Source organism: Mesoplodon mirus (genome assembly GCF_964341445.2).
Source record: "Mesoplodon mirus genome assembly, chromosome: 7".
Taxonomy (NCBI): domain Eukaryota; kingdom Metazoa; phylum Chordata; class Mammalia; order Artiodactyla; family Ziphiidae; genus Mesoplodon; species Mesoplodon mirus.
Genome location: NC_138983.1, coordinates 17335214 through 17349076, shown reverse-complemented (window position 1 = coordinate 17349076; position 13863 = coordinate 17335214). Strand labels below are relative to the sequence as shown.

The 13863-nt window shown below is 34.9% G+C and overlaps 1 protein-coding gene across 3 annotated transcripts in view; it reads left to right on the top strand.

The window, feature by feature from the left end:
* TTC17 (tetratricopeptide repeat domain 17) overlaps window positions 1-13863 on the top strand; it is a 148281-nt gene that overhangs the window by 67361 nt on the left and 67057 nt on the right. For all 3 annotated transcript variants that reach the window (XM_082629087.1, XM_082629088.1, XM_082629086.1), the window contains exon 16: window positions 3256-3442. In XM_082629087.1, the coding sequence (XP_082485213.1) occupies window positions 3256-3442 (187 nt within the window). The remainder of the gene's footprint in view (window positions 1-3255; window positions 3443-13863) is intronic.

Sequence of the window (13863 nt, the reverse complement as noted above, 5' to 3'; positions counted from 1 at the left end):
CAACGCCAGTAGTGCTCAACATATGCTAAACTTATATGCTGTTCCTTAGCTTTAGGAAGCTGTTGAGTATTGCTTAAAGGGAGCCGCTTCCCCTCTCCTTTCACCTAAATTCTCTCCATCCCATAGCCAGAATTGAAAAATTACCTTCTACGTTGAAAAAATACAAGAAACAAAGTTAGTAATTTTTTTTTTAACGTCAGATGTCATTTGTCTGTTCAGATCTCTGCGGTGACTCTCCATGTAACTCACAGTAAGAGACAAGAATTTATAATGATGTAGAAGGTCCTACATGACCTTGTTACTTTTCTGACCTTATCTCCATGAGATTGTTCCTTTGGTCATTCTATTCTAGCCTCACTTGCCGCCTTGCAGTTCCTTGAACGTGCTAGCTGTGCTCCCTCCTCAGGACCTTGGCATTTTCTATTCTCTCTGCTTGGAATGCTTCATCCCACTAAGATTCTTCATAGCTTGCTCCTCATCTCCTTAAAATCTTTTACAAATACTAACTTCTCAGTGAGTCTTTCCCTTACTACTCTATTTGTAATGGCACTCTCTTCCCTATGCTTAGTACTATTTATGTCTCTTCCCTGCTGTCCTTCATCACATTTTACTCACAATTGTGTGACACGAGACTATAAGATCCACTAAGGCAGGGATTTATCTTTCTTATTTTCTGCTGTATCCCCAGTGTCAAAACCAGTATTTGAAACATGGTAAACACTCAGTAATTATTTTCGGAATGAATTCATGAAAATTATTCTTTTTTTCCAAAATGCTAACCAGTTCGTCTCAATACAAGATATTTGCACAACTATCATTCTAGTCATAGGGATAATCATGATACTTCATTTCCTTCATTCTAGTTGTAAGGATAATTATGATACTTCATTTCCTTATGGAAAATATAAAGACATTTTTGAAATCTATGTACGGAATTTAATTGTATATCTTAGTGTGAACCACTAAGTAATACTTTAAATGTAACCTGAGTGCTACCTAGATTAGGCCTCTTTGATCTGGAATATTTTGTACACCTTGGTTTGGTTATAGTGAGATATTTCTGATGACCTAACAGCCTGAATCAAAAGCAAGTAGCTGATAAATTGTAGGGGATAATTGCTTTTCATGGGGATATACTGTGCAATTTGAGAATAAAACATTCTTAGATCTTTTAAAATATTTTTAATGGTAAAGTAAATAGATGGTTTGTAGAATAAATGGTTTGTATGCAGCGAATACTAAGCATAGGTGTATTTCTGCTAAAATGACCTAAACTGAATACTTCGGGCTGCGTATAAAAACAAAGTCTCAACAAACAATTGGAAAATAGAATTTTAAGACTATTTACAATAGCATCAAAAAAATCAGACATCTAGAAGTAAATCTAAAGGAAGATGCACAAGATTTCTATCGTGATTACAAAACATTGCTAAGAGAAAGTGGTGATATACATCATGTTCATGGATTGAAAGATTCAATATTGTTAAGATGTAAGTTCTCTTTAGATTGATTTATAGATTCAATTCGATCCCAAACTCCCAGCAATTGCATGTGTATGTGTGTGTAAATTGATAAGGAGAGTCAAAAATCTACATAAAAATGGATCTAGAATAGCTCAAAAATTGGGATGTGAGGGGAAGAAAAAACAGAGTTGGAAGGTTTATATTACCAGATTTCAAGACTTACTGTAATTAAATCAGTATAGTACTGGCACAAAGATACTCAAATATATCAATGGAACACAGTAGAGAAATTAGAAATAGGCCCCAGCGTATATGGTCACCTGATTTATGACAAAGGCACACTAGTTCAGTGTGTGTGGGGAGCTTTTGGTTTTTCAGTAGGTAGTAATGGAGTACTTGGATATCCCCTATGGAAAAAGAAATGAACCCTGACTCCTACTCCATATCAGACAGAAGATTAATTTGAGGTGGATCATGTACCAAAATGTGAAAGATAAAACAATAAAGCTTCTTGATGGAAACATGGGAGAAAGTCTTTGTTACCTTATAGCTGGCAAAGATTTCAAGAAGCACTAACTATAAAAGAAAAAAATATGTAATTGAACTTCATTAAAATTAAGAATTTCTGTTTATCAGAAGATACCATTAAGAGAATAAAAAGGGAAACAACAGACTTGGAGAAGATATTTGCAATAAATATTTCCAATAAAGGTCTCGTGTCTAGTATATATATAAAGAACTCCTTCAAATCAATAAGAAAAAGGCAACCCAATTTTTTTTTAAATGGGGAAAACAACAGCATTTCAGCAATAAGGGTACCCAAAGGGCCAGTAAGCACATGGAAAAATATTCAACATTATTACTAATCAAGGAAATCACAGTGAGATGCCACTTAAGCATCTCACTGAAACAGCTAAATTTAAAAAAATGACAATAACAAGTCAGTGAATTCTCACAGTTGTCGGTAGGAGTGCAAGTCTGTATGTCCACTGGGAAATGATTTCGTTGTATCTCCTAAAACTAAATGTATGCCTACCTTAAGAACCACTACTAAGTGTATACCCAAGGAAAATGAGTGCATATGTCTATCAAAAGACATTTACATGACTGTTCATAGTAGCTTTATTTATAGTAGCCCAAAACTGCAAACAATCCAAAAACTCCCTATCAGTAGGAGAATAGATGAACAAATTGTGGTGTATTCACATGATGAAACATTACACATCAATTTTTTTAAAGAAAAATGAACAAATAGTACACAAAAAACACCTGGTTTCTTGAATATTAGATGTTGTGTTGAATGAAAGCAGGTACAAAAGGGTACATATTATACACGTAAGAGAACATGCTGTTTGATTCCATTTATATGAAGTTCAAGAACAGGCAAGGCAGAGCTGATCTATGGTGATAGTCACAACATCACATCAAGTGGTTACCTCTGGGGTTGGGGTTGGGTTGCCCAGGGGAACCTCTTGGGGCACCAGAAATGTTCTAAACGTTTTGTATCTTTAGATGAGTGGTGGTTACAGGGATATATACATATATAAAAATGCATTGAGCTGTATGCTTAAGACTAGTGCATGTTACATACTTTAGGTATTTTTTATCTTAGTAGAAAGGTAAAAAATAAATTTATGTTAAACAGTTTAGCTGATGTAAATAAAATGGACAGTTGGGGTAACTTTTATGAGGTAGCCTAAAAAAGCCAAAAGACATATACTGTAAAGGTTTTGTAACTCTCAGAAAATATTAATTCATTAACATTTTCTGATTTTTTTTTTTTTCTTTTCAGCCCCTGACCTTTTTGAGCCTGGGAAATGCTTACCTTGCTCTGAAGAATATCAGTGGGGCACTTGAGGCCTTTAGACAGGCTTTGAAATTAACTACGAAATGCCCAGAGTGTGAAAACAGCCTGAAGTTGATTCGCTGTATGCAGTTTTATCCTTTTCTGTACAACATCACCTCTTCTGTTTGCAGTGGTAAGCAGCTGTTAAATGCTGGCAAAATAATGAGTTCACTCAGGATTCCTATTTAGATCAACAGAGCACAGAAAATGATTTTCTTTATTTTTCCAAGGTTTTTACATAACCAGTGTAATTCTAGATACATAGGAAAGAAATTAATTAATAACTTGCTATGTACATGCCTTGGATCATTAGGCTTAATTCTCTCCCAGAACCCTAGTTTGAGAAAGGCTGATTAAAGTATATTCGACTGGGATTGATAAGCTGTGAGATTTTTTTCTCTCCCCCAAATCGCTGATGTTTTACAACAACTCATATTTATGGTAAAAGATATTTTTTTTCTGCCACAAATTCAAACTGTGTAATGAGATTTGAAGCAATGTTTCTATCCTCATTCACTGAAGTACAGCCCCTTGTCTTTGAGTGGAGGTGGTGTGGACCTTCACTGCACCTTTCAGGTAGTCGTCTGACTTGAAGAGGCTATCTACTTTGCATTCTTCCACTTCCTTCCACAGGCACCACACATGTGTACATATGTGTATACATACACACGTGTGCAGCAGTATGTCCACCTGGGTCAGAGCTACTTGAATTAATGTCTCAACTATTGTAAATTTCTAAGAGTTCCATGATATTTTTTCTTCGATATTTTTTTCTTGACGTATAGTTGATTTACAATGTATTAATTTCTGCTGTACAGCAAAGTGATTCAGTTATACATATGTATACATTCTTTTTTTTTGAATTTTATTTATTTTTTTATACAGCAGGTTCTTGTTAGTCATCAATTTTATACACATCAGTGTATACACGTCAGCCCAATCGCCCAATTCATCACACACACACACCCCTGCCACTTTCCCCCCTTGGTGTCCATACGTTTGTTCTCTACATCTGTGTCTCAATTTCTGCCCTACAGACTGGTTCATCTGTACCATTTTTCTAGGCTCCACATACATGAGTTGATATACGATATTTGTTTTCCTCTTTCTGACTTACTTCACTCTGTATGACAGTCTCTAGATCCATCCATGTCTCTACAAATGACCCAATTTCGTTCCTTTTTATGGCTGAGTAATATTCCATTGTATATATGTTCCACATCTTCTGTATCCATTCGTCTGTTGGTGGGCATTTAGAGTGCTTCCATGTCCTGGCTATTGTAAATAGTACTGCAATGAACGTTGGGGTGCATGTGTCTTTTTGAATTATGGTTTTCTCTGGGTATATGCCCAGTAGTAGGATTGCTGGGTCATATGGTAATTTTATTTTTAGCTTTTTAAGGAACACATTGTACGAACACATTGAATATAAGAAATACATTCTTTTTTTATATTTTTATATTTATGGTTTATCATAGGATATTGAATATAGTAGTTACACGATACTTGATTATTATTTAACCTTCACTAGAAGAAAAAAAATGAGTTTAACTTGAATTATGAGTGGTTCAGTTTATATACATGTGAATCCTCAGTACCTTGCTTTTGTAGAGCACACAGTAGGTGCTGTGTTTAATGTTCAAATTAGATTATAATATTCAACCATAGGACTAGCTCAGCTCCTTCAATTCAGGTATTTAGAAGAAGAAAAAAAGTGACACACACTTCATTAAGTGACTTGTCTAAAAGACATCAGTAATTACTAGATTTGGCACCCAAACTGATTCACTATACCAGACTGCCTTAGGATTTTAATGGAAGGCAGGAAGTCATTTTAAATATCAGAGCCCTTTTTTTAGTGAAGAAACAAAAAATCTCTCAGACCCTATAGCTCAGTTGTAGATCATTGTTGAGCACCATCTAAACTAGAATTTGTACGTGAATGCTGAAGGCCTAACAATGTTTTTAACAAGGCAGTACAGTGGGGTGGCTAGTTCTAGAGTCATACAGATTCATGTTTGAGCCCTGGCTGTGCCATTACTGTCTTTCTGTTCCCATTAAAGTAACTTATGTCCTAATCTATAAAATGAAAGACAGTACAATCTCGTATACTTTTTGGGAGTATTAAATTAGGTTATTGTCACAGAGTAGCTATTATGTAAAAGTAAACCATTAGAAATTCATAATGAATACAAAATACGACTCTAAAGGTTAAGGATCTTTTTCTTACATAATACTAGAAAATATGTTGTGGTCTTTAAAGTTTTGTAGGTTATATCTAAGGACAGCCTTATAAACAGGATTTCATTTTTTTCAATGAGCTGTTTATATTAATAGAATTTCTTATTTTCTTTACTGACTATCATCTCCCTCACCTCTCTTCTTTTCTGTTATTGGGAAGAAGGGTTTTGTATGTATATAGTGATCCTTTTCTAAAAGCCTTTTCTCTAGTATTTGTTTTACATGCTTTTGCTTAGTATTTTAGTTTCTTGAAATTAATTGTTATTTTATGTCACTGATGTCAAGAGAGGAAATTCAGTTGTCTTAAGCTATTTTTCCCCCAGAACATAATCTCAACTAGCCCAGGGAACTATTAACTTGAAACAGATCTTTCTCAAAATTGTAGTATCTGATAGTCCAGGTTATTCCAAGAATATTTTTTAATTGCTTTTTTTTTCTTTTTCTGCTCACTTCTTTTTTTTTAATAATTTTTAAATTTTTGGCTGCACTGGGTCTTCATTGCTGCACACAGGCTTTCTCTAGTTGCGGCGAGCGAGGGCTACCCTTTGTTGCAGAGTGTGGGCTTCTCATTACGGTGGCTTCTCTTGTTGTGGAGCATGGGCTCTAGGCACGCGGGCTTCAGTAGTTGTGGCTCACATGCTTAGTTGCACCGTGGCATGTGGGATCTTCCCGGACCAGGGCTTGAACCCGTGTCCCCTGCATTGGAAGGCAGACTCTTAACCACTGCACCACCAGGGAAGTCCCCAAGAATATTATTGAATCTGATACAATAACAATAAAAGAAACTAATTTGACTTGGGAAGAGGGAATACCATTTTTGGTTCTTTCAGAGAGCTCATTAAAAAAATTCTTTTTTTAATTAAAAAACATTACCCCTTTTTACATTGAAATTAATTAGTTTAGAAAAGAATCCAACGTCAGTGTATTTAAGAATATTCAAATCATATCATGCATCTTTTAGGACCACAATGCTATGAGATTAGAAATGAATTACAGGGAAAAAAACATAAAAAACACAAACATATGGAGGCTAAACAATATGTTACTAAATAACCAAGAGATCACTAAAGAAATCAAAGAGGAACTCAAAAAATACTTAGATGGGCTTCCCTGGTGGCACAGTGGTTGAGAGTCCACCTACCGATGCAGGGGACGTGGGTTCTTGCCCCGGTCCAGGAAGATCCCACATGCCACAGAGCGGCTGGGCCCATGAGCCATGGCCGCTGAGCCTGCACGTCCGGAGCCTGTGCTCCGCAACGGGAGAGGCCACAACAGTGAGAGGCCCAGATGATTTGTTCTAGTTCCGTAAAAAATGCCATTGGTAATTTGACAGGGATTGCATTGAATCTGTAGATTGCTTTGGGTAGTAGAGTCATTTTCACAATATTGATTCTTCCAATCCAAGAACAAGGTATATCTCTCCATCTGTTGGTATCATCTTTAATTTCTTTCATCAGTGTCTTATAGTTTTCTGCATAGAGGTCTTTTGTCTCCCTAGGTAGGTTTATTCCTAGGTATTTTATTCTTTTTGTTGCGTACCGCCGAAAATAAATAAATAAATAAATAAATAAATAATACCTAGAGACAAATGACAATGAAAACATGATGATCCAAAAACTATGGGGTGCAGCAAAAGCAGTTCTAAGAGGGAAGTTTATAGCTATACAAGCCTACCTCAAGAAAAAAGAAAGATCTCAAGTAAACAATCTAACATTACACCTAAAGGAACTAGAGAAAGAAGAACAAACAAAACCCAAAGTTAGTAGAAAGAAAGAAATCATAAAGATCAAAGCAGAAATAAATGAAATAGAAACAAAGAAAACAATAGCAAAGATCAATAAAACTAAAGCCTGGTTCTTTGAGAAGATAAACAAAATTGATAAACCATTAACCAGACTCATCAAGAAAAAGAGGGAGAGGACTCAAATCAATAAAATTAGCAATGAAAAAGAAGTTACAACAGACACCACAGAAATACAAAGCATCCTAAGAGACTACTACAAGCAACTCTATGCCAATAAAATGGACAACGTGGAAGAAATGGAAAAATTCTTAGAAAGGTATAACCTTCCAAGACTGAACCAGGAAAAAACAGAAAATATGAACAGACCAACACAAGTAATGAAATTGAAACTGTGATTGAAAATCTTCCATCAAACAAAAGTCCAGGACCAGATGGCTTCACAGGTAAATTCTGTCAAACATTTAGAGAAGAGCTAACACCCATCCTTCTCAGGCTCTTCCAAAAAATTGCAGAAGAAGGAACACTCCCAACTCATTCTGTGAGGCCACCATCACCCTGATACCAAAACCAGACAAATATGTCACAAAGAAAGAAAACTACAGACCAATATCACTGATGAATATAGATGCAAAAATCCTCAACAAAATACTAGCAAAGAGAATCCAACAACACATTAAAAGGATCATACACCATGATCAAGTGGGATTTATTCCAGGGATGCAAGGATTCTTCAATATACGCAAATCAATTTGATACACCATATTAACAAAATGAAGAATAAAAACCATATGATCATCTCAACAGATGCAGGAAAAACTTTTGACAAAATTCAACACCCATTTATGATAAAAACTCTCCAGAAAGTGGGCATAGAGGGAACCTACCTCAACATAATAAAAGCCATATATGACAAGTCCACAGCAAACATCATTATCAATGATGAAAAACTGAAAGCATTTCCTCTAAGATCAGGAAGGAGACAAGGATGTCCACTCTCACCACTGTTATTCAACATAGTTTTGAAAGTCCTAGCCACAGCAATTAGAGAAGAAAAAGAAATAAAAGGAATACAAATTGGAAAAGAAGTAAAAGTGTCACTGTTTGCAGATGACATGATGATATACGTAGAGAATCCTAAAAATGCCACCCGAAAACTACTAGAGCTAATCACTGAATTTGATAAAGTTGCAGGATACAAAATTAATGCCCAGAAATCTCTTGCATTCCTATACACTAATGATGAAAAATCTGAAAGAGAAATTATGGAAACACTCCCATTTACCATTGCAAAAAAAGAATAAAATACCTAGGAATAAACCTACCTAGGGAGACAAAAGACCTCTATGCAGAAAACCATAAGACACTGATGAAAGAAATTAAAGATGATACCAACAGATGGAGAGATATACCATGTTCTTGCATTGGAAGAATCAATATTGTGAAAATGACTCTACTACCCAAAGCAATCTACAGATTCAATGCAATCCCTATCAAATTACCAATGGCATTTTTTACGGAACTAGAACAAATCATCTTAAAATTTGTATGGAGACACAAAAGACCCCAAATAGCCAAAGCAGTCTTGAGGAGAAAAAGCGGAGCTGGAGGAATCAGACTCCCTGACTTTAGAGTATACTACAAAGCTACAGTAATCAGGACAATATGGTACTGACACAAAAACAGAAACATAGATCAGTGGAACAAGATGAAAGCCCAGAGATAAACCCACGCACCTATGGTCAACTAATGTATGACAGAGCAGGCAAAGATATACAGTGGAGAAAAGACAGTCTCTTCAGTAAGTGGTGCTGGGAAAACTGGACAGCTACAAGTAAAGGAATGAAATTAGAACACTCCCTAATGCCATATACAAAAATAAACTCAAAATGGATTAGAGACATAAATGTAAGACTGGGCACTATAAAACTCTTAGAGGAAAACATAGGAAGAACACTCTTTGACATAAATCACAGCAAGATCTTTTTGATCCACCTCCTAGAGTAATGGGGGAAAAAATAAACAAGTGGGACCTAATGAAACTTCAAAGCTTTTGCACAGCAAAGGAAACCATAAACAAGACGAAAAGACAACCCTCAGAATGGGAGACAATATTTGCAAACGAATCAACGGACAAAGGATTCATCTCCAAAATATATAAACAGCTCATGCAGCTCAATATTAAAGAAACAAACAACCCAATCCAAAAATGGGCAGAAGACCTAAGTAGACATTTCTCCAAAGAAGACATACAGATGGCCAAGAAGCACATGAAAAGCTTCTCAACATCACTAATTATTAGAGAAATGCAAATCGCAACTACAATGAGGTATCACCTCACACCAGTTAGAATGGGCATCATCAGAAAATCTACAAACAACAAATGCTGGAGAGGGTGTGGAGAAAAGGGAACCCTTTTGCACTGTTGGTGGGAATGTAAATTGATACAGCCACTATGGAGAACAGTATGGAGGTTCCTTAAAAATCTAAAAATAGATTTACCATATGATCCAGCAATCCCACTACTGGGCATATACCCAGAGAAAACCATAATTCAAAAAGACACATCCACCCCAATGTTCATTGCAGCACTGTTTACAACAGCCAGGTCATGGAAGCAACCTAAATGCCCATTGACAGATGAATGGATAAAGAAGTGTGGTACATATATACAATGGAATATTGCTCAGCCGTAAAAAGGAACAAAATTGAGTCATTTGCTGAGACATGGATGGATCTAGAGACTGTCATACAGAGTGAAGTAAGCCAGAAAGAGAAAAACAAATATTGTATATTAACGAATATATGTGGAACCTAGAAAAATGGTACAGATGAGCCAGTTTGCATGGCAGAAGTTGAGACACCGATGTAGAGAACAGACATATGGACACCAAGGGGGGAAAACTGCGGTGGGGTGGTGATAGTGGTGTGCTGAATTGAGTGATTGGGATTGACATGTATATACTGATGTGTATAAAATTGATGACTAATAGGAACCTGCAGTATAAAAAAGCAAACAAAAAAACATTAGCCCTTTTTACTTGTAATTAATTAGTTTAGAAAAGAATCCAACGTCTGCTAACTCCTAAATAAGTAGTTACCCCTAATGGAAATATATGCATTTTCTAGGTTTAAAAACTCATTGATAATGCTGAACTAATTTCAATATTAAATTTTTCTTTAACAGTGTTTTTGCATTACTTGTTTCCACAATAATCCTATTTATTGATGGTTGTTTTGCTGAGTTCCAGCTTTGAAAAGCTGAAACTTGAAAGAAGCAGACACCTCTGTCGAAACCATGAACTTCTTACATTTTAAAACCTAACAGTTGCATTTACTCCAGCTATCTCTGAGCTTTACTAAACGGTTGATGAAAAAGGAGACAAAACCTCTGAGTAATGATTAGCATTTCTGTGCCTTCAGATGATTCTGTCTGCCCTTTACTTTTTCATTTTTGCAATATTGAAAGAAGCTTCATAAGTTATCTTTGACATATCTGTCTAAAGTTTTTATTATGACTATACAAGGGTTTCAGGTAGCAAGGTTTGTGATTCTGTTTCCAATAATCAAGGAATTCATGTTTTTTGTAATACTAATAGTTACAGTTTATTACAGGGAAAAGATACTAGTTAAAATCAGCCAAGGCAGAGTCCTTGAGGGGTACAAATACAGAACTTCCGGTTGTCCTCTTCCCATGGAGTCATGGACAACATTACCTCCTCCCAGCTATGATGTGTGACAATACACGTGGAGTATTGCCAACCAAGGGAGCACACCCCAGCCTTTGGTGTCCAGAGGGTCTTTTTTTTTTTTAATTTTTATTGGAGTACAGTTGCTTTACAGTGTTGTGTTAGTTTCTACTGTACAGCAAAGTGAATGAGCTATACATATACATATGTCCCCTCTTTTTTGGATTTCCTTCCCATTTAGGTCACCACAGAGCATTGAGTCGAGTTCCCTATGCTATACAGTAGGTTCTCATTAGTTATCTATTTTATACACAGTATCAATGGTGTATATATGTCAGTCCCAATCTCCCAGTTCATCCCAGTGCCCCCTTTCCCCCTTGGTATCCATACATTTGTTCGCTATGTCTGTGTCTCTACTTCTGCTTTGTAAATAAGATTGTCTATACCAATTTTTTCAGATTCCAACATATATGCATTAATATGTGATATTTGTTTTTCTCTTTCTGACTTACTTCACTCTGTATGGCAGTCTCTAGGCCCATCCACATCTCTACAAATGACCCAATTTTGTTCCCTTTTATGGCTGAGTGATATTTCAAGGAATTCATATTGTAATTGGGTTTTTTGGACAAGATTTAAGCTGTCCTTATACACCCTTTTTCCAACCTAAAAAAATTCTCTTATGAAAGCCTGTTTGAAAAGCTACCAATTTAAAAGCTTTTCAAGATCAAAAATAGTCAAATACTCTTGGAAAACATTTTAAAAACAACTTTTCTGACCACTATTGTTAATCTTCCCTAAATTATTTTCTTTAAAGATCCACATTAGACACTGTTTTTATAGCAACTGTAATATAGTGTAATGTCTTGGGTAGTATGAAGTAAATGGTAAAATTATTAGTAGTCTTCTAACATCAGTAAGTATTGCTTTTCATATATAATCTTGGAAATTTTTCACACAGATTTTTAGTCTATGTTTCTTGGAGTATATGAACAGGTAATATATTTAGCTTTGAATACTGATTCATTCAGCTTAGAAGTACATAATCATTATGCTCACAAAATTTTCTTACTTGTAAAGACTTTATAGCTAAAAATGTGTCAATTAGTGCAGAATCATTTATCTGACAGTTTTCCCAAACTTTGATTAATCTAGATAATCCTCTTATTTACTGCCATTTATTAGTTGCATGTGTTCTTACAGAAACTGCTTATCATCATCATCATCTCTCCTTTGAATAGTACTTAATAAATTCTTTTCTTTTATAGGTATTTTTATATCAGCATTACAGTTTCAAGGATGCTGGGAAGGAAAACATAATAGATTGATTTTTTAATTGCCAGCTCTCAAGTTGACTGTGAAAGAGAAGCTGGTGCTTCCCGTTTTGATTAAACATTTTATTTTGGCAGTTTTTAAATACATACTTTTTGTCCACATTTATTGACTTGTTATTTTACAATTCAACTTAAATAGAACTGAATTGGCCACTTTAACAAACTCAGTTTTCAATAACAACATACTTGGCCTTTTTTTAAAGTAAAATGGGACCTGTTAAATACACTTACAATGCTTTTGAGTATAAGTAAGGTCTCTTGAGTGCTCAACACTAAAAAAGGACTTTTTTAAAATTGAAAATAACAAGGTGTCACAGAAAATGGAATTTCATGAAGCAATAATGATTATCTTCTCTAATGATGAAAAATGGAAAATAATTTATAATAAGCAAAATGTGGATATTAAATCTGTAATATTCATGATAGTGGATTTTCCAAGTGTTTATTACTTAAGAGTATTTTCTACATACTTTCATTCTTCAGTTTCACTGATTTGAAAATTAAAAAGTTACATCTAGAAAAGATGCTTTCTACTACTTAAGCAATATACATTGTTCTATTATTATGTCTCTGATATGCATAATTTTACTTTTAGTATTCTTCATTCAGTATTACTTTTCTTACATTAGAAAACATAAGACCAATGGAAGGTTATATTTGTTAGACTTCATTACATGCATATAGGTATGCTGCTAACAATGGCATTGTTATTAACTGAGTATAATTAAGCATCAGCCCCACAATCTCTAACATTGGTCTTTTCTTAATCCACTGAGACACCTACCCACTTAAAATTCTTGGCCCAGATCTTTAGAAATTATGAATAAATGTTATACAGAACTCAGACTTTAATGTCTAGGTATGGTTAGAATTTTATATACATTTCTCTATGACATGTATTTCAAAGCTTTCACCACCATAGAAAAAAACAGAATTTCCAAATCACATACATGAGCTTTAATATCTGTTCCAATGTGCAGAAGAATTATCCTGTGTTGTCTTTATAATGTTTCTGTATTTATAGCATCTACTTAATATTTACCTAAATCTTATCTCCTTTTATCACTTGTTTCTTGCCTGTGGTTTTAATCTGTGTTCTTCCACCCAAATTTCTGTAGATTTATAACTTGTAGCTTAAAGCAATTCTACATGGAGTTCAGATTTTGAAGGAAAAGAAATCCTGCATTTTGCTGCCCTCCTGTGGACTATCCAACACATGCTACCTGCAGTTAAGGACCTTTGCTTTATCACATTCTTGATGAGAATTAGTGAAGATATCTGCTTTAAAAAAAAAAGAAAGAAAATACAGTCAAAAAGACACAGTTTTTGTAGCATTTTTAATATGCTACTAGTTAGCTTACCTCCATTTATTTTTGTTGGAAGAATGAAAACTGGTTAACTTTTTACAGGCTCAAAATCCTGTAGGTGCAGGTGCATCCTGCAACAAAGCTAGATGTACCTCTCTTTATGTAATATGTATAAATTTTTATACTTCTTTACTTAAAGGTCTTTAATTATTTGGTTAACAAACAATCCTTTGGTAAGTATC